Consider the following 27,331-nt stretch of genomic DNA (forward strand, 5'->3'; position numbering starts at 1 on the left):
AATTAAATCATCTGTTATATAGTCTAAATTACTCTGTAAGGTGTTGACAGTGTCTGATTCGTTTGGCTCTATTAATTATTGAGTTGTAATTACCTTAAAATACTATTATAAATTACCTCTGCCCTGTCGAGACCACACATCACAATTTTTAACGCGATAGATTAATGTAATAGGTCACACATATTACGCGATTTAAAACTTCTTTGTTTTTATGTTTATACAATTTCAGACTTCATATGAACTGGTAGGAAAGATTGAGATGCAAGTTATTCATAAGATAGTGTAGTTGCGTCATATTGTGATTTATTAAATTAAAATTAAATTATTAGGTTATTCCGTCAAATCACAATGTATTTAAAATAAGATAATTAAAATATCATTCTGTGTTCCATATCGAATAATCCAATTGTAAATCGATTATTCGATATGGAACACAGAATGATATTTTAATTATTTTAATTATCTTATTTTAAATACATTGTGATTTGACGGAATAACCAAATAATTTAATTTTAACTGAGATGCAAGTTTGAACAGCATGTCTGTTATAAGTGCAACGTTTATTGGGTTAATTAATGCCACCGAATCAACTGTAAACGATCTGTGTCGTCTCATGAGAGAATTAAAGGATGATTATGAATGATCATAGGAAGCATCGGTCGTTGCATATTATATGTAATATTCCCATCTTTCAGCTGGAGAGGTTACCCCCCCCCCCTTTTTTGAGTACTTGGTTCAAATGCGGAGCACTAGTAACCCATTTTTGAGTTTAGAGAACTGGTGTAAATCTCAGACAGCGTCATCTCTCCTGATTGGATATTCTGCGAATTCTCACTGATTTCTCTAGAAAAATAGTGGAATAATACAACTTAGTGTTTGCTCTTTACAAAATTTTGCCTGCACCCTGTGGAGATTCTCCGCACTTAAAAATCGCTGATGATTATAACCTTAATCTTTTCGCCGACATGCACGTACATACATGCATGCGGTTACTCATCAAAGGTCAGAGCAGGTAATTGATGTAGTGAGGGAAAATTCCCATTCGTTCAGTGATTACAGGTGTCTAAAGAGGCCCAGTGCTCCGCCTGCAGAGCATAAATAACCCCTGACTTGTTGTAGGTGGTTTATCATTTTCGGAAATGCTACTTACAATTGCCATGATGTGAAATTACATTTCTGTCCTTCGCTACAACGGAAACTTTAAATGTCACTATAATTTTAAGGTATTTGACAAAACGTAAATATTAATGTTTTATTCTAACAATTTTAATTCCATTGGCTGTGTCAAATATCAGTTATCACCAAAAATTTTACTAACAGATTTAATTTTTTTTTTCATAGGCCTTTTTGTGTTTTATGAGGGTGCCTGTACGAGGTACGTTCCCTTCCGACATGAAAAGTGCCGAATATTTACAGCGTTAATTACCGGCCGATCCTTTGACTTTTATGACAAGTATCAGTGTTACCGCGTCCCAGTAGCATCTAGCTACGTCATCAGAATGCTGTTTTTTTGTGTTCAAAATTTTAAAGCAACAAATAATTTTAACTCGGTAGACACAGGATAAACGAACACAGATGAAGAGACATCTTGTGTCTTTTAGTTTAAGTGATAGGGAAGGATGATACAGACAACTGTGTACACAGATACAGCTGTTTTCTCTGTCTGTTGGTGGACACCCGAACTTAATTGCAAAGGTTAGAATCTGTACACGTGTTTTGAAATTATTAGGCGTACATATTTTGTAATTGAGGATTCTTATTGCTAAAAGGTTTGGTACACAACGAATAAACATAGATTCACCGGGTAGACATGATATAAATACGCCGAATTAAAAATGTATTAAGTTCATAACATTCGAAAAGAGAATATTTACTTTCGTTAGACAAAGTTGAGGCTAAATTTATTTTAAAAATTACCATTTTGAGCATTGTCTTAAAGTTTTATGTTTTTTAACATCAATAAAGGGAAATTGTTAAAGTAATCAGCATTTGTAGAGCAGAATGGATTGATTTGGTTGGCGAAATAGCCTATTAAGGTATAATGAACATAACGAATATTTCTTTACATGCACTTATTTAATATTTACTATTTTATAACATTTCTTTTGATAAGAAAGGGCGAAATACCATTAGGTCCCCACGACAGTCGGAAAGATTGTCAGTATATTCTGTTCAACTCAGAGCTGTGAAATTGCTCTAGCATTCAGTATACCACTTAGTGGTATATTTTATTACTCTAACGTTTACTAAAGCAGATATAGGGCTACATATAATGTATTCATTTCTATACACACCATCATGAACCTGCTGTTATATATGCGCTTCATTAATACACAATAATTATAATTATTTAATGGTTATAAATAATAAAAATATGCCGAGCCAAAAATAAAATATGGCGACGATTGTATTTCATAATCACTCATGTTTGTTGGGCCTCTTCTAACTCGAGCTACTACGTAAATATAAAATGTTCATTTTTTTAATTATATAGTCCATATGGTACTGTTTACAGAACTTAATTTTATTTAAGCTTGTGATGTAACTAATATATTTATTTAGCCTACGTATGACAGAGAGGAGTTGTTGTCAGCCTGCATGCATATTTTGAATGTGAAAAGATACAGATGCGTAGTTCTGGTTTAGAAGCTGAGCCCAGACTCAGAACAAAGAGAGGAGAGTATTTCCCACAGGAAAATCAGAAGGATGTAGACAATATAGGGAAACGGATGCAGTATTTTACAAACGTTTCCCTTGATCGGGAAAGTTGTGATGAAAGGATGACAGGATGTCTTAGGAAAGATTCTGTTTGAAGTGTTAGACGTTCCGTCACATCTTTGAGCAGCTCCTTGTATAGAACTTCCAAGTAAAGTGGAAGTATAGTTATATAGCAGAGTTGACTAGGATTTCCTTCACCTGAAAGCAAAGAAAAACTACATGAGACTGCGTCTTAAATTTTAGATTTATTTTTTTTCATTAGGACGCTCCGATTATAATGCTCTGTGTCTTTTATAAGCGGAATGATAATAAACAGATCATATTACATCCTGAAATAGGTGGTTTAATGATATTGAAAGTGTTTTCTAGAACATCCGAAACATATGGCTTGATACGTGTTTTCATATAAACTCTTTTGTATAGTCTGTTAAAAGGTACAGATATGCTGTGAGAGCATTTCGGTTGTGAAGATTTCTGTCTTCTCGGTTGTTGCGCTGTGTAGTCTGGTTGATGTTTACCGACGTTTTAGAGGTCATACTGCCTCCGTCATCAGGGCGATGAATTCAACGTTGGTTAACATCTGCCAGACTACACAGCGCAACAACCCAGAAGACAGAAATCTTCATACTCACCGCTGTGAAAACCTCAAATCTTACATTGCGGTTGTGCTTAAAAACTTTGTGGTTTTTCAACTTCAGTGTTTTGATTGCGTGGATTAGTAGTTTCTGAGCCAGTAGTCAGACTCCCACAGTGAATGATATGCATGCTTACCTTCCGTTGAGACAACTCAGACTGACAGGCAATGGCTGGGAGCTCGTGAGTGGAATCTGCCCTGGAACTGTTTCTAAGAGAGGGTACCACTGGGCAACTGGCTTGCGGGGGTTGTCCAGCATCTCCAGCCAGTGGTCTCGCCCAATTCCAATGAAACTAGAACCTATAGCTGTGCAGCCCATCAGCTCGTTAGGGCCGATCCTGTGTACAGGTCATTTGATGCACTCTGTCAGATTTAATTCTGTTCCACGACATGGATGTTATTTCCAATGAATAAACATCAAAATCAAATTTGATAGGCTTATATATTTTCACTTTATTATTACTAATGAGGCCTATATTCTAAATCTGAATTTGTATGGAAGGTTGTAATTTCTGTACCTGTCGTAGTCGATCACTTTGACGACCAGGCTGACATCCTCGATGTTTTCCGCTGGGACATCAAAAACTAGTGCCTCGTTGTACACCGGACAGAGCGTGGCTTTCTTAACAGTTGTCTTCTTCTTTTTTATCCTCTTCCCTTCACATAACAAATACACCTTCACGTACGGATCTGTTAGAAACAGGTATTTTTATAGTCAATATATATAGGGTATATTTGTCATCTCGTGATTTCTACATTCATATATCCAATAAAAGATTCTGCAAAGACGAGTTTTGGACCATCGTTTGAGAATTGCTTCGGACAGAATAGTTATTTTTAAATTCCAGTAAATATTTATGATTTCGGCCCAAGAAGCATTTCAAATTACCATTAATTTATTGTACATATTTTATAGTGCTAGAATTGTCGTACTGCTCTGAGACGTCAACATCCGGTACACAAAAGATAAATTTAATTATTTATTTTCTATATCAATATCAATGCGAGTTACAATTGAAAAATCACATTTCACTGTCATGGTCTTTAAAACTAAGTTGCTGGGGTACGTTACAAGAACGCTTGCAGGAATTCCCTGGTTTAAAGTCCCGGTGATGGAGGTTCTTGTAGCCCGCAAAGTAAGTACTGTATAAAACAATACCAACATCAAAAAAATAGTTTTTTTGAAGAGATCATAGGAACAAAGGCCACAAACCAGAAAGGTGTTCTAAATTGGAGACCTTGTGTAGGAGGGTTCTTTCTTTCAAAACTAATGTAACTTATCCAAAACTGAATGCGGCTCGGGAATGTCTATCGCCATCGTAATAAAATCCCAGAAATGTGACCATGTCATAAAGACTTTTGTTTTTCTTTGAGTTAGAAACCCGCAAAGTCTGTAAGTTGTTTATAAACTTTGAGGCAACATTTTTCTGCTGACTTTTGTTCATGCAGTTTAAGTTTCGTTCTAAGACTTAAATTTCCGTTTTATTTTTAGGTCACTCTTTAATTACTTAAATATGTCACAAAATTATCAAAGTTGATTTGACAAAGATAGCACAGTTTTGGATCCCTTCGAATCGTAACGAGTTTTCTCAACTCGTGAATTTGCCACAATTTTTCCTCTTCCAGCGTGTATAAAATTTGTTCCTTCAGAACCTGAGCCTCACTCTTCTCTTTAATGAAATTCTGAAAGAAAAGTTTTCTTTTGTAGTGACTTTAGTTCCTCGCAGGACTGAAACGCTTTCTCCTTTTACAGTGGTTCTAAAATTCTAAAAGTTCTAAGTGATATGAAAAATTCAACTACCATCACAACACGGTGACATAAATGGCAGTCAGAAGTGCACGGAATTAAATGATCATGAAACAAGCCCCAGTGTGTTGAATGAGTTAGCTCGGTTCTTGTCTTTCGGTAGAATTTTCTTTGGGTAATTATTTTGCCTAAATAACTAGATGTCGCATTTCGGAGGCTGCGTCTTCCTCCGTATTATGGTCAAGGAAAGGTGTAACTACGGATATTTAAGGCAAAGCTAGCCCATACTACTGAATTTAGTGTTAAGTACTAGGGATTAACTTAATTAGAGACCCTAATAAGTCCGGTCTAGAGATGTCTTTAATGGAGGTGGGCAAAATATCAACATTTAATACGAAATTAAATATCAGATATTCTTCTACACACAGTAGTTAATATTGAAATAACATTAGAAGTAAAATTAATTAGCTGTAAACTTATTACTGAGTTCATTACAAAAGTAAGTTTGATTTACTGTAAAGAATTATTTCTGAAGACGAAGCACACAAACTTTTTCGCTTTTCGACGTATGTCTTCAACTTTAGAAACGTTTTGAAAACTTTTCTTCATCGATTGGTTTTCTCGCTTTCCATCTTAAGTCACCTAAGGATGCTTTGTAAAATCATTTTAAAACAGGTATCGGAAGTATTCGCTTCATATCCTTCGTACGTCACCACTCGCATTAATCATCCGATGTAAAATCTAAGGGATTTGATGAAACGTTATTAAATAAAGGGAAAAAAAAGTTTTGTTCTTTCCTACGTCCCAAGGGGTAATAAGTTTCAGTTATTGACGAGCTGGTATTGATAATACGCACATGGGCCCATTTCAGTCTCTGTATTTGACACAGCGTCGTTAAATATTCTGAGAAACGATTACGTGCTGTAACATCCCCGACCTCTCGTTCTGTTCCGCAGATATGACTATACGCTTTGTTTTATATTCGACAGACCGGGAACAACCTGTTGATACTTCTCGACGCATACTTCGGAACCTTGACCTTGTAACCCGACTGTAACATCTCATTTAAATTATTGCACTTTCTGTTCCTTTTTGTTGATTTTCCAACCCCTTCACGACGATGGCAAAGCAATCCTTTCGGTATTCACGAAATGTCGGCAATATATTATCCCCCGTAGCCATTAGCAAAAATGTTTTAGCATTCCTGGTCTGCGTTCGGATCAATACATGTCGCAACGGCGTTTTGCAACCAATCCCAAGCTCTGACGTCATAGCATTTCTGTAGAAAAAGAACCGTAGAACGGCGTTGCTTTCATTTGTTCCCTGTCTCCGTTTTGTAGTGTTATGATTCTTCACCCCTACCCCTCCCCCTCCCCCTCAACCTCGTCATCATCAGCTCTCCCGTAGGTTGCAAGTTCATTTCTTTCAAACATTTCCCCCTCATTTAATTCTTTGTTTTCTTTTCCTTTATAATCTCACGTCCCAGGATTTTTATCTCTATTTTTCATTCAAATGTGCAATGCAGAAACATAGGGGCTGAATTTTATATGTTATGTCATCACTACATTAGAATTTTGGGTTTTGGATTTTGATATAGAAGTCTTTAATTTCAGTTTACTTAAACTAGTTTCCGTATTGTATGTCACTAGCCTTCAATATAATGGAAATCTTAAATATGATTTTGTTTCGTACACTGTATACGTTTATTGGAAAGACGACATGAACTGTAAGATTTGAGATTTTCACAGCGGTGAGTATGAAGATTTCTGTCTTCTGAGTTGTTGCGCTGTGTAGACTGGTCGATGGTTACCATATTCATCGCCCTGATGACGGAGGCAGTATGACCTCTGAAACGTTGGTTAACATCGACCAGACTACACAGCGCAACAACCCAGAAGACAGAAATCTTCAAAACATGAACTTATTATTAAGTGTTCTGTCTTACGACAGGTCCATTGCTCTGCCCAAAAAGAGCTCTCCAGTTGTCCCTATTCTCCGCTTCTCGCTTTAATTCCTGGAACGTCATCTTCTTTCCTTGTTTAAGGTCGTCGGTTAGCTGTATCAATCTTCTTCCTAGTCCTCTCTTTCCTTCAACCTGGCCTTCGGTGATATCACTCATTAATCCATTCCTTCTCATAATATGTCCCAGCCAGTTAGCTTTCCTTCGTGTAATCGCCTGCAGAATGCTTCTTTGCTCGTTGACTCTCCTCAATACTTCTTCGTTGGTCACTCGATCCGTCCACCTGATCTTCTCTATTCTTCTCCAACACCACATTTCAAAACTCTCCAGGTATTTCTGTTCCTATCAGATTATTAATGCGTGTAAGATGCTCGTGAAAACAGACATTCCAGAAGTAATTACTCCATGTGGCAGAGTCCTTCTTGAGAAGCCAACAGTCGCTCAGCTAGTCAAGAAATTACCATTTGCTTTGACCGAGCCACGTCTGTTTAACCCCTTGAGAATAGGAAGAAAAATTTTGTTTTTCGACTCTGTATTGTTGTTGGGTCATGGGTCGTGGCCTATCTTGGGGTAAAGCTTCCTGTTCCAAATCCCCCCCCCCCGGAGGGATAGACGAAAACACAAATTCCTGGAAGGAAACATTTCAGGAGTTAAACATCGGTCGTCTATCGAACCGGTCATTACTGTACATCCCAGAAGAATGTAAGCGTAAACAAATTTCTGAAAGAAAACTAATTGCTCAACTCTTAATTAAATACGTTCTCTTTTGGTCTTTACGTTATTTGTCTAATGTAACCCCAAAACGTTTCCTCGTCGCCGTGTTTGTAATTTTTGACACAAAACGTTTAATGTTTAATGTTTATTACTTCTATACTAAATTTTACCTTTCTACTAAATAATCTGTTACAAAATCCGAAAGCTAATTTACAGATTTAGTAGCCGTATTTTTTTTTTAAATTTAGTTCCACAAAAGAACATTACTTTAAAAGTGTAATATTTTAATCTCTGTCACCACACATATTTTCAGAAGACTGCATTAAATGCCACTAGTATTCAAGCAGCTTGGGCATTATTCCTGTTAGGGAGTCAAAGGACAATATTAAAATGTTCTTTAAAATCTTTCGACTGTTTCCCAGGTTGCTAGAACAAAACATGGACGTCGTAATGCCACAGGCCTAACTTTACGTAAATTCGTTTAATTATTTTGCGTGGTATTTGAACGCGATATTTCTTTGGTAAACTTTTCTTCTGACGTTAGTAATACCGACGGAAAGACGCAGATATCGGGGGCTCGATTCTGGGCCCGTAGGGCGGCCGTCCTTTGAGAGAGAGAGAGATTGCATTTGCTGCATTCGCTGCGTGTGCCTGTTCTTATGCTACCTCGAATTGCAATGTAGGTCAAACATGTGTTCGCTAGGAAGCAGAAAAGCGCGGGATCGGCGTAGAAGTCCTTGGTTCAGTTTAAACTACACCAAGCTATAGGATTTTGAGACTTTCGCGGCGAGTACAATCAATAAAATATTCTCGGGCAATCAGCCGCGTTAACTGACGCGGTTGTTTGCCCGAGATGATTTTATTTACACCAAGCTATGTATAATAATTGCTATTGGTTGCATATTATTTAATTAATTTAGTACACACACTCTGTTTTTCTTTTGTAAAATCATGGAATTTACTGAACATTTCATCATGTGTGTGTTGTTTTAGGCGTTTGTTCGTCTCGTGCTGTTCGGATGTGTAATTACTTATGAAGAAAGAATTATGGTGTCAGATAGAAATACAGTAAGAGAGAATAAAAATACACTTTGAAAAGCTTTTTCCGAGTTTTATGAGTCTAGGCATCGAAGTCATGCCACTGATGGTTATTCCACATCGGTAATTTCAACTGCCTGTCTTCAACAGTTTTCCAAACTTGTATAGTGGAAAGAAAATCTGTCACCATTGCGATATTTCGAAATTTCATACGGTGATATAGCCTTGAAAATGAAACAGCATCTTTTATTAAGGAACTTCCACGGCGCGAAATGGCCTGGAGCGACTGTGGTAATTGAAATTTGTATGACGATGTGGTATAAACAGCTACCAGTGTAATAAGTGGTAATCGAATACATATGGTAGAATTCTTTGGACCGGGATATCGCGGTAAAGTGATATTTGTACTGGAAGGTACCAGGTTCGATTCTCAACCAGGAGGTCAGCAGTTGTGCACAAGATTTTCGTAGTTTTGCTCGTTTCATCCAGACGCACTTTCGCGGGAACACCTTGAGATTTGCGAAGCTTCCTTTTTCCCCCACGACATCTTGAAGTAGGCCACAAGAATATTTTGCATGTGATTTCTATTCATTGCAATATTCCGTGACATTTGATGTTTCATACCTCTACGGTTGAAACGGTTCGCTGAAGTCACTTAATAACTAATAACGTAAGAAGTCTTAAGACTCATCACATTATTTTGAATACCTGTTCTTACAATCAAGTATAGACCTACTAAAAGAGATAACGCTGGTGATATTTATGGAAGATGGATGTACCTTTTTTCTCGACATATTTTAATCCATACTACATGAACATATTTTGATATTATTTACTATTTTTGAACCTGCCTTCGAAGATTTATATTAATGTGTAGGGTGATGTGTTATTACTTTGAATACGTCAAGGGTATAGTGGGCTCGAACGTCTTCGTGCTGAAGAATATCAGTGCTGAATTTGTCTTCTTTTTTCAAGTCGGCCACTCCGATAAAGCGGATCATTTGTTTGTGTCAGAATGTACAGGAGTCGATTCATCTTGAGTTTGACAGCTCTGATATTGATATAGCATAAATAATAAAGCATGCGAACTTATTGTGAAATATTGAGCCAGTAGCTTGATGTAATTGTGTTTTTAAATAAACGTAATATAATAGCCTTATATTTTGAAACTTATTTTACGCCTGCAGACGAATTTTTACGTAGAATTGTTTTCTATCAAGTGCGCTTATTCAGTGCAGTAACTGAGTACGAACTGAAAGGCAAATCGTAGCAGAGATTTCTAAGTCTCTCTTCACATCTCAGGTGCTATTGTTTTCGCCTCTTATTTCTCTTGGCGCAAATACAACGGGAATTTGAAACCGATCAGTTTGTTCCAGCGCTGAGTTTAAGCCGTAGTGTGCATCCGCGCCTGACCGTGTAGTTCTTGGACAAGAAACAACTTTGAATTTTTCTTTATTTATTTATTCTCCTTTCTTTGAAAAAAAATTTGACCTTTAGACTGTCCGAGCAAATGCGTTTCCTATTGTAGACCAGAAGGAATGGTAGTACACAGGTAGGAAATACGTACGTCCTGCCTAATTTATTTTGTTCTTTATTATATGTGTATTTAGTTTAGTTTATTTAGTGTTCTGTCTGACGACAGGTCCATATGAACAGGATCCTTCCATCCTTTTCTCGGACTGGGACCTGTTCATATACGTTCTTGGCAGATGATCCAGAAGTGGTTTGCCATTGCCTTCTTCTGTGTGTGAATGGAGTAATTGTTGGGATGCTACGGAGAAACCGGGGAAGCCCCCGGAGGAAAACTCCATGTTGCCTAGACCACAGCCTTGCCCAACACAAGTTATAAATTTGGGCACCGCCGGGAATCGAACCCGAGACTCCAGGATTACGAGGCCAGCGTTCTAACCGCTAGACCACCGTGTATAGTTAAGATGAAAGTCGTGTATTCCTGTTGGATTGTTCTCCTTGAATATTTCAAAATAACGTAACCTTAAGGGGAGCTATGGTAAGAAAAAGTAATCCGCAGAATCACAAAGACGTTACCTAGAGGACGTACAAGACCTGAATTTTGTTTTGTTAACTTTGTGAATTGGGGCAAATACCATGCAGACTCCAAAGTCAAGCGACGCGTTGATAGAATATTTTTTCCTCTTTACACACGCTCTCAGCGTTAGACCCGTACGTAGTTATGGTGACTGGAGAAGCAATCAATGCTTTCCCGGGGAATTCGGTCACTAGTTCTAAATTTATCCACGGCTTCTTTTGCGTAGGATGAAATAAGTTCTCTTTACTTAATAGCCCCTTCCCACCTCATTTCGCTTCACGTCTTGCTACGGGTCATAAATCTTTGCTGTAGCGACGAAGTTGTTTGATGGAGGAAGGATAGGCAAGTGACAGTAATTTCAAAAAGGTCTCATCTATCACGGCCTATCAAAAGAACTTTGTAAAGTACTCCTTTACGAAGCAGTGTTTTTGTTTCATATTTGCAGCAACTGGCCAAAGTGTATGAAATAAGGCCCATGATTAGTAATAATAGAAGTTACTGTGAGCCCAAGACTCTTAGACTTTGATACAGTATGTATAGTTACCCTAAATTAGGTCTACCGATAGATTTATTTACACAGTTTCGTATTAATTATGCGAGTGTTCTATGGAAGCCAGGAAATAACTCGAAACTGACGTAAACTTCTGGGCACCTTTGTATATTTTTAAGGTCATTCGATTTCTTTGATCGTTACAGTTTTCGGACTGGAACCGCATTTTCAGGGGGAAAAAATTATTTCAGAGTATGTTACCATTAGCTTAGTTTCTATTTGTAAGTGTAATTTATTATTTTATTGTATTATTTATTCTTAGGTTTGTATTGGTATGCAGGAATCAAATCAAAATTACTTCTGGAACTAAGTGTTCTTAAAAAAGTTTTTATCTTACGGCCGTCAGTTATGACAGACATCGTACAACAGCGTTTCCCAAAGCGGGGGCCGCCGTCCCCAAGGGGTCGTGACGGAAGACACATTCAATTACAAACATAAAATTTAATAGAAAACACTTCTTCAATGTTAAGTGTCATTAGTAATTACTTTTTAAAATTATTTAATGATATTTGAAGTCAGTGAGCGCGAGGTTGCATTTTGCTTTTAGTTCTTGCATTACTTTAAAACTCACCGGATGAACCTGTGATGTCCATTGCCTTGAAGTTGCGACCCTTGATGATGGTCATGGTGAGGCGGCCAGCAGTGGGCAGATAGCAGAGGGACAACATCAGCTCTCCCAAGTCCACCTTCTCCTGTTATAATGGACAGGACACGCGTTAGGCTCTCTAGTTATTGAAAGGAAACAGTTAACCTCACTTAAACGGTCTTCTGTTGAGTTCATATACGGACTTGTTTCTGATAATTACCGACATCAGGGCTCGATTTTGCACTCCCCCTCCTCAATATTCATATCTTCCTTCCCCTCTTGTGACAGACAAGGATCACTATAAACTAATAAATCAGTAGAAAACCGACATGTTACGGAATGTAATGGAGCTTCATACGTAGACGGATTATTTGGAACGACGAAACGTAATTTAACTAGCTCATATTGGGTCTAGTGAAGGGCTCATGTGAACACGGTAATGAACATTTGGTGATATAACCCTAAATTTCAATAACAAGTCAGGAAAGAAACTGGATCGATATATACATGAATAAAACCAAGAAGACCTTTAGGAATAAAAATTGTTGTTAAAATTATAGTGTAAGAAAAGTACAATGGATATTTCGAGAATGTTTCAGCTTTAAAATTACTCGGGATGAAATTAAATGAATATGATATTCGTTAATCTCCTCTCGTTTCTCGCCTGTTCATTGTTTTGTGTATACACGCACAAAATATAAACCTTTTGTTTCACGTGTTTGTTTTCCAAAATGCATTGTTATTGACTAAATGCAGGTGATGCAGTTACCACTGAGATTTAAAGGGTTAAGTGGTTTGGGACTGAATCCAGTGGCAAGTTTTAGGATTAGTGGCTTCAAAATTGTTTTTTTCCCCAGTCTGCAGTTCCTTGAAAATGATGCTCCATGATGTAGGCGTAGCACGATGACAAGATAAGTGTAGCATGTCTGATTCATTCTTTCAGGTCTGGTAGAGTGCAAGCTGTAGCAGACCAAATGCTCTTCTGGGGTACCCAGCGCCGAAAATCGTATCGTTTCAAGTCCGGTGAATGAAGTGGCTGCCGTTAATGTACGGAAGACAAAATATTGTAACTGGTGAAATGTGTAGTTTTGTGATGATAAGTGGAATAGTAGGAACTCTTAAAACTCACGGGAAGATTCAAGAAAAAAAAATCACCGCTCCCCCCTCCTCCAAGGGTTCGGAAAATGTCTTCAAAATGGTAAGTGATTAGACCATTATTACATAGCAAACTTCTATAAGGCCTGTCGTACACATGGACACATTATGCTGCGTTTATTATGAATATGTTTTTCGTTAGGTCCGTGTCATTTCGGAAATTTCATAGAGATGAGCGACCTAATTTTTTTATAATAAACGCGATTCCAGGGTGTTTTAATACCCAGTACTGTTAGGTCACCGGCTATCATGTAGTACAGCTGTGTAAGAGTGGAAAATGAATTATTTGAAACGGAGTTTACTTCATTGTTTATGGAAAAACATTTATAAAGCTTAATGCATTAAATAAAGTCTGTTATACGTCCTATAAATTCATATAATTTGCCGTGTAAACAATGACGCTGTATAAACTTATTAGTTAGTTTTATCTAGAATGTTTTGTCTTAATATAGGCTTAGAAGACACCTATTTAACTTTAAAAGTTATAAGAACTATAATAGTTTAATTTGGAAATGTTTGAAACTCTTAAAGATAAAAGAATTCCACACACACACACACATTCCAATTCTCCGGTAGTGGAAACACAAGATTTGTAATAAGAAGACTGCAAAGGTCTAACTGTACCGCATTGCGCTTTCCACTTACAGTGAGTACACCTTTGCATTCTGAATGCTCCGAGCTGAAATTGAAAGTGTTACCACTCCATACCACACCTACATTGTCATGTGTATATAGTATATATATATATATATATATATATATATATATTTATGATGAAAGCACTACCGAAACTATTGTTCACGAAAGCACAGCAATACATAGATCACAGGTGATGTAAAAACATTAGTGTTTTTAACGTGCCTAAGTTAAAATTTATTGACGAACTCTTTTATCAAATCATATTACTCGTTAAAAAACTGGAGCGAATTGTAATCCATATTACGTACTTTAAACTGTCATCACTTATAGGCCTGTCTCTGTACCAGTGGATCGCAAACGGGTTAATTTGCGAAAATCCGTTTTGGTTATGAAATATTTTCGCGAAATAAAACCTATTTTTATTTCAGTAGTCTACGTATTTTTAATTTACAGTCCTATATACAAAAAAATTAAATTTCCTGGTTGCGTTTCTGTCGCTGCATTATGAGAACGCTGTTTGGCATAGAAATGTAGATGAAAGTAGCTTCTTCACAGCACTGTTTTTTTTTCAGGCCAGTCCAAAAGTTAATCTGATGAGCGTATGTGCGCGTATTTTTCAAATCCGTGTCGGTTGAAATGTCCTCCTATCGTTGTTCTTTGAGGGTGGGAGGGGGGGGGGGAATAAATTGGATTTGTAACCACTGGAAACCTACCAAAGATATAAAGAATACTCTTTCACTGTAACTTGTAGGTCTCGTAAATGTGTCCTTATGTCTCTCGGGTCATTAAAAATATTGATAGAAGATTACAGAGATGCCTGGGTAAACACGTGTGTCCCGCCAAAAATACCGTTCAAAGTTCACTACGTTACCAAAAAAAAAAAATGTGGAGAGATCTTAGGGAGACGCTACAGACGCTGGAATGAGAGCACGGAAGCCCCCTGCTCCTAATAGGTGGAAGGTTGACAGTGATAATGATGATAAATTATGATTCCTTTATGAAGAGTACAACAAAATTTATTCTATTGAAAACCACATGCATTTGTAACAGGTGCAGAAAAAATCTATTCAATTTTCAGTCTAGTATTCACTCTGCGTATTTGATTCGAGTCTTCACCCGACTTTATTAATGCGGCTTATCTTTCGAGTGCAGGTGAATTTTGTTTTATGAAACAACTGAGCTGCGGTGCAAAACGAGTTTGAAATTACTTTGTGGTTCATTCACATAGAACTCTTTTTCCAAATCATTCATACTGATGGACAATAAATATTTGTTCTTTTTAATCCCATCTATGTAACTCTCTTTCTCATTGTATTGTAAAGAGAAGTCAATATTTTTTTTAGAGCAGTAGCGGAATTCTTTGTGGTTTACTGAGTGGTTTATATAAATGTGCTATGATGCGATATGTTAAATTCGTTCAGTTGTACCGGGTGAATTATGTATTAACGTTCTTGAATATTCCTGTTTAAAATGAGCAGATTAAAGAACGCTGTACACATGAACATACCTTCGACTTTTTTATATGTAATGTAAGTCATAAAAAACAGATCAATCTGAAATTTATTTTACTGTCTTTGTCACGCTATCTCAGGTGCTTTGTATTTGAGTCATTGAACTCGAAGATTCAGTAATTAGATTGCAGTGGTCTTATATTTTAAAAGAAGACGTTTGATGAAAGGCTGCCGAGGAGAACAGCCTGATACGATTTACGAAAGTAGTAACAGGTTGGAAAAAATTACGTGATGAGGAACGTCATAATTAATGGTGTTGTCTACCAGTTTTGTGTAGGTAACCAAATGAAGCAGGATGAGATGGGCGTGGGACAAATGAAAAATGCTACGTTTTAGCCCAAAGCCCCGAAGTAAATAAACTGGTTGGAAGATAGTATTGAAATATGACCTGTACAAACAGACTGGCGTCAATGACACTATATGCTCATCTGTATTTGTTTTACAAAATCATAGCTGGATGTATCCTCGGTATGTGCGACCACATTTGAACATTTAATAGAACGTAAACAGTACGTGCTTGCCCCAAAATTTCCTGTCATCTTAGAGTTTATTGAAAATACGTCTCTGATTTGCTTGTTTTCGCGTTGCTTTGCGTTTGTGGGGAACACTAGCATCACGCAATTCGGGATTTAGGTTAAGAATGGAAAAGGACGTCTTTTGTCTTCAAGCCACGTGTAGGACCTGTCTGTGTGCAGGTTTCTCCGCGTCAGCATTAAGCTGCAACGATGTTTCGACGAACGCCCCTCCTCTCAGGGACGCTCAGCGGGAGCGGTGCAGGAGGAGGTCTGGTTTTCTATCATTGATCCTTCTCCACACCGCTCAGTTTTGAGTTTCCGAAACAAGTGACGTCACATGACAGATAACAGCTTTGTTTGGCCGCGTATAATACAGCACACGTGCGACAAGGAATATTCCCTGCTTGCCTATATTCTGTTTATTCACAACATATGTTTCTGTTGCCAGTAATATTTATGTAACAGGTCACTAGTCATACATCGCTTAAAGATTTTTCGAAAAGCGACGAAGTTATGCGTTAGGTACGAATGGTTTTCTCGTGTTTCTTTCCAAAAGGAAGAGAAGAAGGCAGGTCTGTATTAAACAGGGATTCTTAACCGGCGGCCCTATGATGTGTACTTTTGCAATGTTAAATCTATATAATAAATGTAGCAAAACAACAAATTTGTTAGGATATGGAGTAATATCTGCATCTCTTTGTGACAGTAAGTTAGCATTTGAAATCAATCTCCATTGTTTTAATCAATTGGCATTTGTAATTCAACAGCCCACGAGTAGATAGAAGGGTAAATGTATCCACAGGTCTTGAAACGCTGAGAACTCCCTCAATCTATAATTTTACGACGGCAAACAAAATAACCTTTTCTCTAATTTAGTGTGAGTATAAAACGTGGTTGATGGAATGAAATAAATTACACGTATTTGAAGCCATAAGACGTGAGAGTATTTGGAATTCGTGTCAAGAAAGTGTTTTGGGATATTAAGTGACTACAAGCTTTTTGAATTAAAAGTTTTAGGCTGAAAGGTTTACGTGAAAGAGCGAGGAGGAAATGATAGGATAACATTAAGATTAAACTTAGGCAGGTAGGTGGTAGGGTTTGGAGATTGGTGAAACTGACTCAGATTCGTGTCTGTTGATGGACTTTGTTGTTAGCTGTGTCATTCAGCTCGAAGATGTAGCATAGAGACGGGATAACAGCAGCTCGCCTGCCTTCTCGAGATGCATCCGGCACCCAGAATCATAGGAACAGTAATGTTCTGGAAGACATCCGTTCGTCCTTTAGTAAACTGTGTACTTATTCTCTCAGTTACTGAAAATCGATAACCATTTTCAAGACTCCAGTTCTCTACTCTGGAAGTCAAAGTTTAAAAGTTTTCCGCTTCTCCTGGGAGATGCGACGTGCAATACAATATATCACGGGGTAAACAGAGAACATAGTGACTGAATGACGTTTGTGGCTGAGATAAATAAGTTTAAAAAGAGACTTGACTATTTTGTGGCTGTTCTGGCCTATTTTACCACCCGAATGGTAAAGCTAACTGAATTAACTGCCAAATATAGTGGTTAAATCCTTTTGAAACAGTAAGGGGACTTCGTAATGGAACGAAATTCAGGTTCTGGTAGTGACTAACATGTTAGTTTAGAAGAAGCTCACTACACCTAGTCAGGAAATTGTGCATAAGACAAGTGAATTATTACATGTGTAAAGGTGATTTGCCATTACGCTCCGCTTCGGAGTGTTTTGTTTAAAGAAACAGGGCCACTATCAGTATTTTCCTTTGTGTTAAACTACTGTCCGAAAACTCGTTCCACGCTGCCAGTTTGTTAGCTCAAGCGCACCTGGGCCTCCGCTTATATTCCGTTTCTCCTGCTTTCTCTCCGAGGTAGATCCAATTTTCTTATCATTCATTGTGATCCGGGGATGCACTGCGTAATGTTTGCAGCGTATAAGGGAAGATACATGAGTCTTAATTCCTTATTAGTTCACTTTCCCAGCTGCTTTTCTCGCACAAAAGTTCCCCTTCCATTCTGAAATATACTATGCATACCTTCCTCGTCTATAGCAATAAAGGGCCTCTTCTTAAGAAATAAATTCCAAGTGTCGGCCTGTGCATTCGTCTGATCCATTTATTATGGAATAGGCCGTCTAGTCTAGCCTAGTCGAAAGTCTAACTAAGCATAACGATGTGTCAAAGTATGAACTACTATAGCATCCAAGAGTCGAATCGAGAAATTCCCTGCAAGTTGACTTTCGACTTTACTGCCTTCAGATGTGCGGTAAAATCTTATGCTTACTGTTTTGCTGCTTTATTTCTGTGTTAATATCATGTCATTTCTAGAAGCGTTCGCAAAGAAGTTGCAAGAGTATAATTATTAATTTCGCCATGTCTGTCTGTTCGCTCGTAGTAACTCGGCGTTATAATTATTAACGTGTGTGTAAAATTGAACTCGTCTCTCTCAGTGAGTATTTGAAACGTGCATTAATACAGAATTCAACATAATTTGAGACAAATGTGAGCATTGAAACTATGAACATGTTATGGTATTAAAGAAAACACAATTAAACTTACCGTTTTGTAACTCATATTCTGGAAGTAAAATTACTTTGTTTCCACTGCGAAGATTCTAACATATTCCGGGAAATTCAGAACATAGCTACTGTTTGGGAGAATGGAATCGTTTATACCAGACTGCATTTCTCATTATCGCTTTCTGTTCTCCATTTTATATACATGAACGCGCAATGGGACATCAGTAAACTATTTCAGTGTGAACTGTGATGTTTTCATACGCAGTAGATTATGAAAAAGCATCAAAGACAAAGCGCAATACGAAACCGCATTGTGCTTCCGCTTCAAGAAGTCGAACTGATATTAATCGTACATAAATTACTGTCAAAAAATCGTAATTAAAGTTCTGAGTTTGCCCTTAAGAGCTATACAGTTTCGAAAATTGCGGATTTCTCTGTTGCAAGATTAACTTAGGCCGTCCAGACTCTGGTTTTCTGTAATAATACCCGAAGTATGATTTAAAGTAATATCGCAAAACTGTAGATTTTAATTCTGCATTGCGTAATAATAATAATAATTCAATTTATTTATTTAAGTGCTTGACAACAGCCAAAAAGGCCAATAACAGCCAATCAACTAAACCAGAGTACAGGATAAAATATAATAAGTAATTAATTTATTTCAATAATAATAAAAGTAAAAGAAACAAACAAATGAAACTAAATATTAAATGTACCATATTAATAATAAAATAATAATAATTCGATTCATTTATTGAATAATATTTCACAAATAAATGGGCTAAATACGATACCTAAGTAATATAATTCTATTTAATAATTCTAAATACAATAAATAATACTAAATAATAATAATAATAATAGTTCAATTCGTTTGTTGAGTGTTTTTCAGCGGCAAAGAGCCTATGACAGGCAAAGACTAATACAAAGATAGAAATTTGATAAAAAGAAAATAATATACCTAGGTAAACACTAGTATAAATGAAAAACACTAATAAAATACTACTACTACTACTACTACTAATAATAATAATAATAAGTTATAGGGGCAACAGAAACTGTCTCCAGGTCGCTCAGAAAATATTTGGCCAACATCCCGGGCGAACACGACATCAGGGAACTGCAGAAGACCGCCATTTTGGGAACTTCAAACATAATCCGAAAGACGCTTTCATAAAATAAAATTATATAATACATGTGGCACTTGATAAAAACAATATGGATTCCGGAAATAGCTGCTGCCCCATGTACCTTAGGGACAAGGTCTGTCTCGGGTACATGGAAGTACGTACTCTATAAAGTGGTGGATAGATGGGATAATAATAATAATATTAGTGATAAATGACGAAAAACGTTTTGGAGGAGACGTTAGCCTACCTGCTCCGTATTCGACACGACCCAGGTCAATATTTTGTCCCGGCGGCTTGCTTCCTTGACTGATGCTTTTCATGGTGATATGTGCCGGTATAGTACTGGACATTATACCACTATAACTTTCTTCCATGCACTTTTCCAGTTCATTATTAATTAAGCTTAAGTAGTCGAAGTTCAGTCGCCTGCATGAGAATATCATTATGGTGCCACATTAAAAAAAAAAGTTCACCCTAAACCACTTCTCGGTTTTGTATTATCATCAAACATCGCTTAACATAACATCCTCCTGTTAACAGCTTCTCACACAGTCCAGTTCGCTACAGACCAATTTCAGCAGCTTTAATTCTGTTTTATGATTGTGTTTGTGATTTGTTTGGTGACGCTGTCAACAGTTCAGATTATATACCGCCAAGTAATACATTTTTTAATAGTAAATTGGAAAGGATATGAAAAGAATCTGCCTTGATTTTATCAAAATATTATCCCAGCTCTTGGCTGGAGGAACTGAGGAAATTCACGAAAAACTTATCGCTCTGGAGTTAAGTGTATATTTTTGTTGTTGATAACGTTCCATGAGATTTACATAGTGCAGTTAATGTATTGTTTGATAAGTGATCCGAAATAATTTAGATTCTTCCCTACAAGTTCGGATAATTATTGGCCTTTGTATTGTTCGATAGTATTCTTCGTTCCAGATTAGTAGAAAGAGTGCAAATTAGTTCAGATACCCAAAAATTTATGTAATTAAATGAAATGTCTGACTCACTTGTGGTGCGCATAGCACGTTCATGGTAAACTCCAGCTCCTGATGCAAGTCTGTGCTGTCAAGGAGACCTTTTAGAACAACTTGGCCGATCAGATCGTGCCTTGAGAACCGATCGAAGTCATACACCGAAAACTGTAGATATCGTTGCTTCAGGTCCTCGTATCCGACACTAAAATTAGACAAAATAACTCTTGTTATTGATTACATGCGAATATTATTAATTCATCGGACAATGAGAACAAAAGCCAAAACCCGAAATACAACCATTCACATGAAATTCACGCGAATAGCAGCTAAATACATGAGCCGGGATAGCTCAGTCAGTATAGTGACTAGCTACGGGCTGGACGGCCGGGGTTCGATCCCCGACGGGGATAAAGGATTTTTCATCTGGCCTCTGTGTCAGACCGGCTCTGGGGCCCACCCAGCCTCCTCTACAATGGGCACCGGGGTCCTTTCCCGGAGGTAAAGCCGGCCGGACCGTGATGCTGACCACTCACCCCTATCTAGTGCCGGGGTCAAGGAAGAGAGGAGCTATACCTCCACTCACCCCAAACGCCTTTACGGCACGTGGCGGGAGAAACTAAACTAAGCAGCTCAATACGCATGGATGGGCAACAACAGAAATGGACACGAATTAGAAGAATCGATAACAGAATCTGTGTTGACGTATTGACAAACCACGTGGATTAATAAATTGAAGGTGACTTTTTTAGATACTTAATTAACGCCAAAACTGGCAAAGAAGTGGTCAAACTCTCACTGACAGATGTTGATGATTTAATTCAATTGTGTTTAGACAGCTGAGTCGGTGAAGTGTTTTGTACTGTCTACAGCGGTTCGATTCCCGCAAAGATTAGACGTTTTCTCCTCGCCACCAAGTTCACACAGGCTGTGGCGCTGACTCTGTCTCCCAGCCAGTGATTATCGGCAGCTCTTTCGTCGGGGCTGAAGAGGTCGGAACCTGAACGTAAGACGTCGTCTAAATCTAATGTCAGCATTGGAACGAGTGAAGTTTTACTACACGTCTTTATGACGTGCTTATATTCCAAGGCGACGTTACCTGTTCAGGAATGCCACAGTTCCGGAAAGTCGGACATTTGTTCTGGGTTGTAAATAAAATAGCAACCTCAGTACTGATGTAAGTGAAAATGTGATAGGCTAACTTTTATCGAACTTATTCATCAAAAATGACCCACAGGGCGTACTCACCTGAAGATAAAGGTTTCATTAAAAACGGGGTTAAGATTTTTGCGATGGACCTTGGTTTGGAATTTCTTCTTTCTGTCCGGCAACAGATAAACTTTGACGTATGGGTCGCTGCTTCCACTGACATCCTTGATTGGAAGGTCCTGCGCCTGTAGTACCTACAGAATAAAAAATTGAAAACCTGCAATTAAATCTGTTACTGAATCTAAAGCAACGTACTTATAATACAATCAAAACTGTGTCTTAAAATTTATTCTGCACAATTAGATCATTATTGAATTGCGAAGGGAAGAATTAATTAATAAATTAACAAAATATTTTGCAGCAATGGAACTAAAATACACTTTACTGCGCTGACTAGCGTGATAAATTTTGATAAGTTCTGTAAAGAACTTACGAATCATACTTTTCTTAAAAAAATTTAGGCTGTATTGCGAGGAAATAAGAAATAAATAAATACTTACAATTTTTATCCATTTAGGTGTATAATTTCCACTTGTACAAATCTCTATTTCATTAGAATTTCTAAATTACCTCAGGTTTCTCTGCATTCTACGTAGAATTTAGAATAATAACAAATATGGTCAAATTAATGTGTATTGTTCTTTTGATGATAGTGCAGATTTTTAGAAAAATAAGTATGATGTCACGATTTAATGATTCTGTTACTGAATTTTAAAGAAGTGGAAGATAAATTGATTTTTTTAAAACATTGTTTCCCCTTTAATTTGTGGTGAATACAATCTTGGTTATTTCTGATACTGGGGCCTTGGATTTGAATCGCGGTCAACATATAAATAATCTGTGTTGTTTTAAGCAGAGGCCTTAAGATTGATCAATCTCAATGACACAGTCCCGTCGAATGTCTAAAAAGGATTCCTCATTTTACAATTAATACAGAATCAAAATATGCTAAGCGTCTGACTAGAAGAATAAAGTGTATGTCCAATTTGTATGCTGATGGAAGCATTTTTAAGGAAAACAGATGTCTCTACATTCTTGCAAACGAATTTCTGCTCGTGTAAAAGTGAACTGTTTTTTTCTCTCTCGGGATCAGATTGTGAACGGGTCGCTGTGAATTTCTCTTTCATTTGTTTACGTTGCAACTCTGTAGAGTGGTTGTGGTTACCTTGACGACGAGCCCTTCTATCTCCGAGTCGTAGCGGAGCGCGAAGTGCAACTTGCCACAGTACTCCATCTCCCCAGTTACAGAGCTATCAGAGCTCGTCTGACGTGCTAGCATCTCTTTTTTGTACAGCTCCGGCTGTAACAAATGACATGCAACAGTTTCGTGCGTATTTCATTCTCAGAGGCAAAGAGTTGTGATTTAAAGTTAGACCTCCTTCAAGTAACTAGGGAACTGTTATATAGTTTAATAAAATACGCAGAATAATATAATTAGTAACAGTAAAAAGTAGCTTAAATTAGAAATTTGAGATGCAAAAAGTCTCAAATGCTGTTTTAAATAACGACATTGAATGACTGCTCCACTCATCCATTGAAAATTTACGATATTTTAAAAATTCCGACTGTTAGCCACTGAAGTAGATAATTTTATCTAAATGGTAAATTTATCCCCACGCTTATTTAAGCACCACTTCATCAATAACGGGAGGTTGGTTTGTTCCTCTACGTACCCTTAAAGTCTTTCAGGTCCGGATAGGAACGACGCTGTATTAAGTTATTGACTAACAGAGGAAAATTAAAGTAGGAAGAAATAGTTTTTTTAAGTTCTGTTTAGAAATGTCATATAGCCCCATGTAAGGTATATTGTGTACGTATTTATATATTATTAATTTAGTTGAAAAATCGCAATGTGCAGCACAGGAATGATTAGCTTTTCGTGTAAAATGGGAGATTATGGACAGATAGGAATTTAATTTTAAGTTTTAATCGAATAAATAATTATACTGTCTTGTTAAGTCCGCAGGTAATCAGTTTGTCAAAAAAGTCTCGCCTTCATGGATTATGCATCAATAGGGTCTGTCATTGGTCCTTTTTATGAGCCAGCTGAGTCAGTCTAATGCTTCATGTACTCATTTTGCCATAATTTTACCTTCCCAACTACGGTTACTTCTCTGAAGGCAAAGCTGGATGCTGGCATGTGTATCATTTGGGGAAATCTATTATGTGAATGTCATTATTGACATATCCGACACAAATTTGTTTTGGTATGTATGGCTACGTTTCATAGATAGTTTCAGCAGAAAATGTAATTATCGTCATGAAGGGGTGAGCTTGGCCGCAATTTTAAACGCACTCCGACGATGGATGGCCAAACAAATATGAGATGATAGCATTCGCGAAATAGTTTCTTCGCGATTAGGCTATAAGAGACTTAATCGTCATAATGATTTTTTCACCAGGATGTGGCATTTTACTTCGTGTGTTAAGCAAATTCGTCTTATGTTACCTGTCTCACGTATTGAATCTCCCTACCCTTTGTTATGAGAGGAAGCTTGGAATATCTGTAGACATGACTTAAATATCTTGGTGCTCAGTACTGGTAATTAGAAGAATATTAACGCCTGTCAGACAGAATGTAGATTACATGTAGTACACTGCAGTCGGAGAAGTTGCCGCTACAGTGAGGGGCTTCTTTAAGATGAGAGAGATTATCATTTAAATATATCCACTTGTTGATTTTCTGCTAAATACATTGCATATGGGAGGAACATACTACCTCCATCTTCAGGAATGAAGATGAAAATGCAGATGACCAACATCAAAATCTTAGCTGCCTTAAAATCCTCATGTAACTATAAGCCTACTGTATTGCAGATTCCATTCTATCCTTGCAAATCACCTGTCGATATGAATCTCTTTATGCTTCAAATTCAAAGCACAGAGAGAGACAATCTGCTGGGAGCAACATTTCTGCCTTGGGGAAAGTTTATGGAATCGCAAGTAAGAGGAAACAACGAGGAGATATGATTTGTAATACTCGAATTGTAGTTTAGATAAAGCTGAGCACGAAGTGGAAGTTGATGTGAATATCGAAATGATCTCTCTCCTCCGAGTTTACTGGCACCTAGAGAGTTTTAATTTTTTGTGTAGACATAATGAGGAACTTGGTTACCGTAGATAAGAACGGGAGAATTCGTGTACCAAAAATAATTTTATGAATGCATTGTGATTTTAATTATCCGTTTCACTGGATAGGGAACAATAACAATAATTTTGTCAAGAAATTGGGTCCATTTGGTTGCAAACCGAAATGGAGTAAGCCATGTTTGTAGTCTCGTTTAACGTAGCCTTTTTTCCTATGAAGAATCAGTCGCATACAACAGACTTTGCTTTAATTTAGGTATGGTACAATGAATTTGACGTGAAGTGGGACTGCCGTGAAATGTACATAAACGTTTGTTGAGAAACGTTTGATAGATATAACCTATTTCTGATAATCAAACCTATAAAATATCACCTGATTTTTCAAGGATCGGTGCCTTATCTATGCCTCATTTTACAGTACAAATAATAATCTAAAATATAACTATTATTAATATGTCTAAGGAAGTTTATTTACAGTAGGCTCCCAAGTTAACGCCTTTATGTGGCTATAAAGTTGAAGATGCGCCATCTTAATCGACAGTAAATATCGACAATTACAAATTATATACAAATGTGTATGTGATACATTTTTATATTCTCTGAAGTTTTACAATTATATTAGTGTTCCCTAGGTGGATTTTTTGTTTTTATTTATATTTTTTCATTTTTTTCTCTGTGTTAATATTGTTTCTATTTTGGGTTTGTCTGTACTTGGCAGTTACATTTAATACTGTACATGTATAAGTTTAGTTAATCCGTTTGTTTACTATTATCTATTATTATTTCATTATTATTGTATGTATTCTGTGTTTGCCTGTTATTGGCTTCTTGCTGTTGGCAAACACGTAAATAAATTAATTGAATTGAATTGAATCTTTAGTTTTCGGGAAGTATAGAGAAACACGTAATTTATTGACAGATTGATGTGAATTTCGTGATTAGGGCCTATCTAGGCATATTTTTATTTATTTATAGGCTTTTCGTTGTGTTTTAAGCTGCATTAGTCCCACTGACTATTTTTCCCTGTATACAAAAAAATATAGAATTTTATGGGATTTTTAATAATCATTATGCACTTTTCTAATCATAACGTGCAGAAGAATGGATGTGTTGTTTTATGAAATTTGTGTTTTAATATAATAAATATTCATTAGTACGCACAAATACGTCATTCAGTTGTTCAGTTTGAGCGAGGCAGAAATTAATTAAAATAATGGAAACATACACATATTCCCTTAGAATACCTGAGCTCAGTTTATGCGCTGTAAATTTGTTTCAGCGTGATTCACACTTGATAAGATGGAAAACCTAGTCCTAGTACAACGGTAAGAGATTGCAAATGACTGACAGAAGTATATCCAACACCGAAACGTCATGTGCAATACATATCAAATGTACGTTGTTTTGTTTCTACCCGTATGAAAAGCAACCATCTCTAAAGAGGAATGTTATAAACTCCTAAAACTTCTTTAATTTGAATATTCCACCGATGTAATATATATCTACCCGTACAATAACAACCAATAATTTGAGAACTGAATTACGTTAAATTAGGAGTACAGCCATCTGCCGAATTGTCATGTATATCTTGGAAATGCCATCTGAAAACAGAACAGGTTGTAGAATAATCATTTGAAAATGGTAATAGAGCCAACTTCCGAAATTTCATGTATATTAAATAAACTTTCATAAATATATACGACGTTTGTTTTTATAGTGGCAACCACTTACTGAAGACAGAAGTAGGTACAGTCCCGAAACACTTCATCTCTAAATGTTATTGAAATACTGTTGAATTACTAATTTCAATTTTTTCTTTCTTTTTAAAACATCATTATACTCCTGAATAAACCACTAGGTTTCGGGAGATAGCTCTTCCCGGGCCCTTAAATGAACTTGCGCAGTCGGACCCATTAGAAGGTCCACAGACCGAGATTAGCTTCTTCTAATGGGCCCGACTGTGCAAGTTCATTTAAGGACGGTGGAAGAGCCATCTCGCGAAACCTAGTGGTTTATTCGGGAAGCATAATGATTTAAATATTTTTAAAAATTAGTTTTCCGAAACACAGTTTGTATTACATAGATCCTACAGCTCTATGTTAAACTAGAGATTACTTGTAACATACTACGGGGCATTAAGTATTTCAATGTTCAATCTGATCACGTAAGATTAATTTGAAAATCACTCTCACAGGAAATTCACTCTGTATATGTAACGCGACAGAGAAATACGCTTAAGCGATAAACGTTATGTTTTTGGAACTAGGTTAAGTGCTCTTTGTTACTGAGTTTGTCTATAATTATCTTAGCTTACTACAAAACAGTGAGGCAATCTAGTAAATTATTTCTTCTCACTGTCTTTACACTTCTTTTTAGTTCGTACTGTACACAGACGAAGAGTAACTTTTGTTTCGGACTTTTTGCGGCAAAGTGTAATTAGCACACACGTGTAGATTTGAAAGCACCAACTTTAAGAACTTTCGCAATTCTGCCGCCTCCACACAGTAGTTTTGCTTTCACCGTGTGCCGAGAATGTCAGAACAGAACGAAAACTTTGCTATTGTCAGTAAACATAGAAATATCTT

The 27,331-nt window shown here is 36.9% G+C and overlaps 2 protein-coding genes across 5 annotated transcripts in view; one reads left to right on the forward strand and one right to left on the reverse strand.

Moving 5' to 3' along the window:
* Gycalpha99B (guanylate cyclase 1 soluble subunit alpha 2) overlaps nt 1-27,331 on the forward strand; it is a 332,598-nt gene that overhangs the window by 2,500 nt on the left and 302,767 nt on the right. For all 3 annotated transcript variants that reach the window (XM_022085005.2, XM_022085007.2, XM_022085006.2), the window contains exon 2: nt 12,938-13,192. The gene's annotated coding sequence lies outside the window, so the exon portion shown is untranslated. The remainder of the gene's footprint in view (nt 1-12,937; nt 13,193-27,331) is intronic.
* LOC110840166 (synaptotagmin-10) overlaps nt 2,504-27,331 on the reverse strand; it is a 51,073-nt gene continuing 26,245 nt past the window's right edge. For both annotated transcript variants that reach the window (XM_022085010.2, XM_087353940.1), the window contains exons 4-10: nt 22,825-22,959; nt 21,699-21,853; nt 20,487-20,655; nt 11,980-12,100; nt 3,871-4,042; nt 3,490-3,690; nt 2,504-2,916 (exon numbers count right to left, since the gene is read on the reverse strand). In XM_022085010.2, coding sequence (XP_021940702.2) covers nt 2,913-2,916; nt 3,490-3,690; nt 3,871-4,042; nt 11,980-12,100; nt 20,487-20,655; nt 21,699-21,853; nt 22,825-22,959 — 957 coding nt within the window. In that variant the 3' untranslated portion in view covers nt 2,504-2,912. The remainder of the gene's footprint in view (nt 2,917-3,489; nt 3,691-3,870; nt 4,043-11,979; nt 12,101-20,486; nt 20,656-21,698; nt 21,854-22,824; nt 22,960-27,331) is intronic.

This window comes from Zootermopsis nevadensis, unplaced genomic scaffold, assembly GCF_977971745.1.
Source record: "Zootermopsis nevadensis isolate Lab colony 2312 unplaced genomic scaffold, Znev_1.0 Znev_ptg000022l, whole genome shotgun sequence".
In the NCBI taxonomy this organism is placed as follows: Eukaryota; Metazoa; Arthropoda; class Insecta; order Blattodea; family Termopsidae; genus Zootermopsis; species Zootermopsis nevadensis.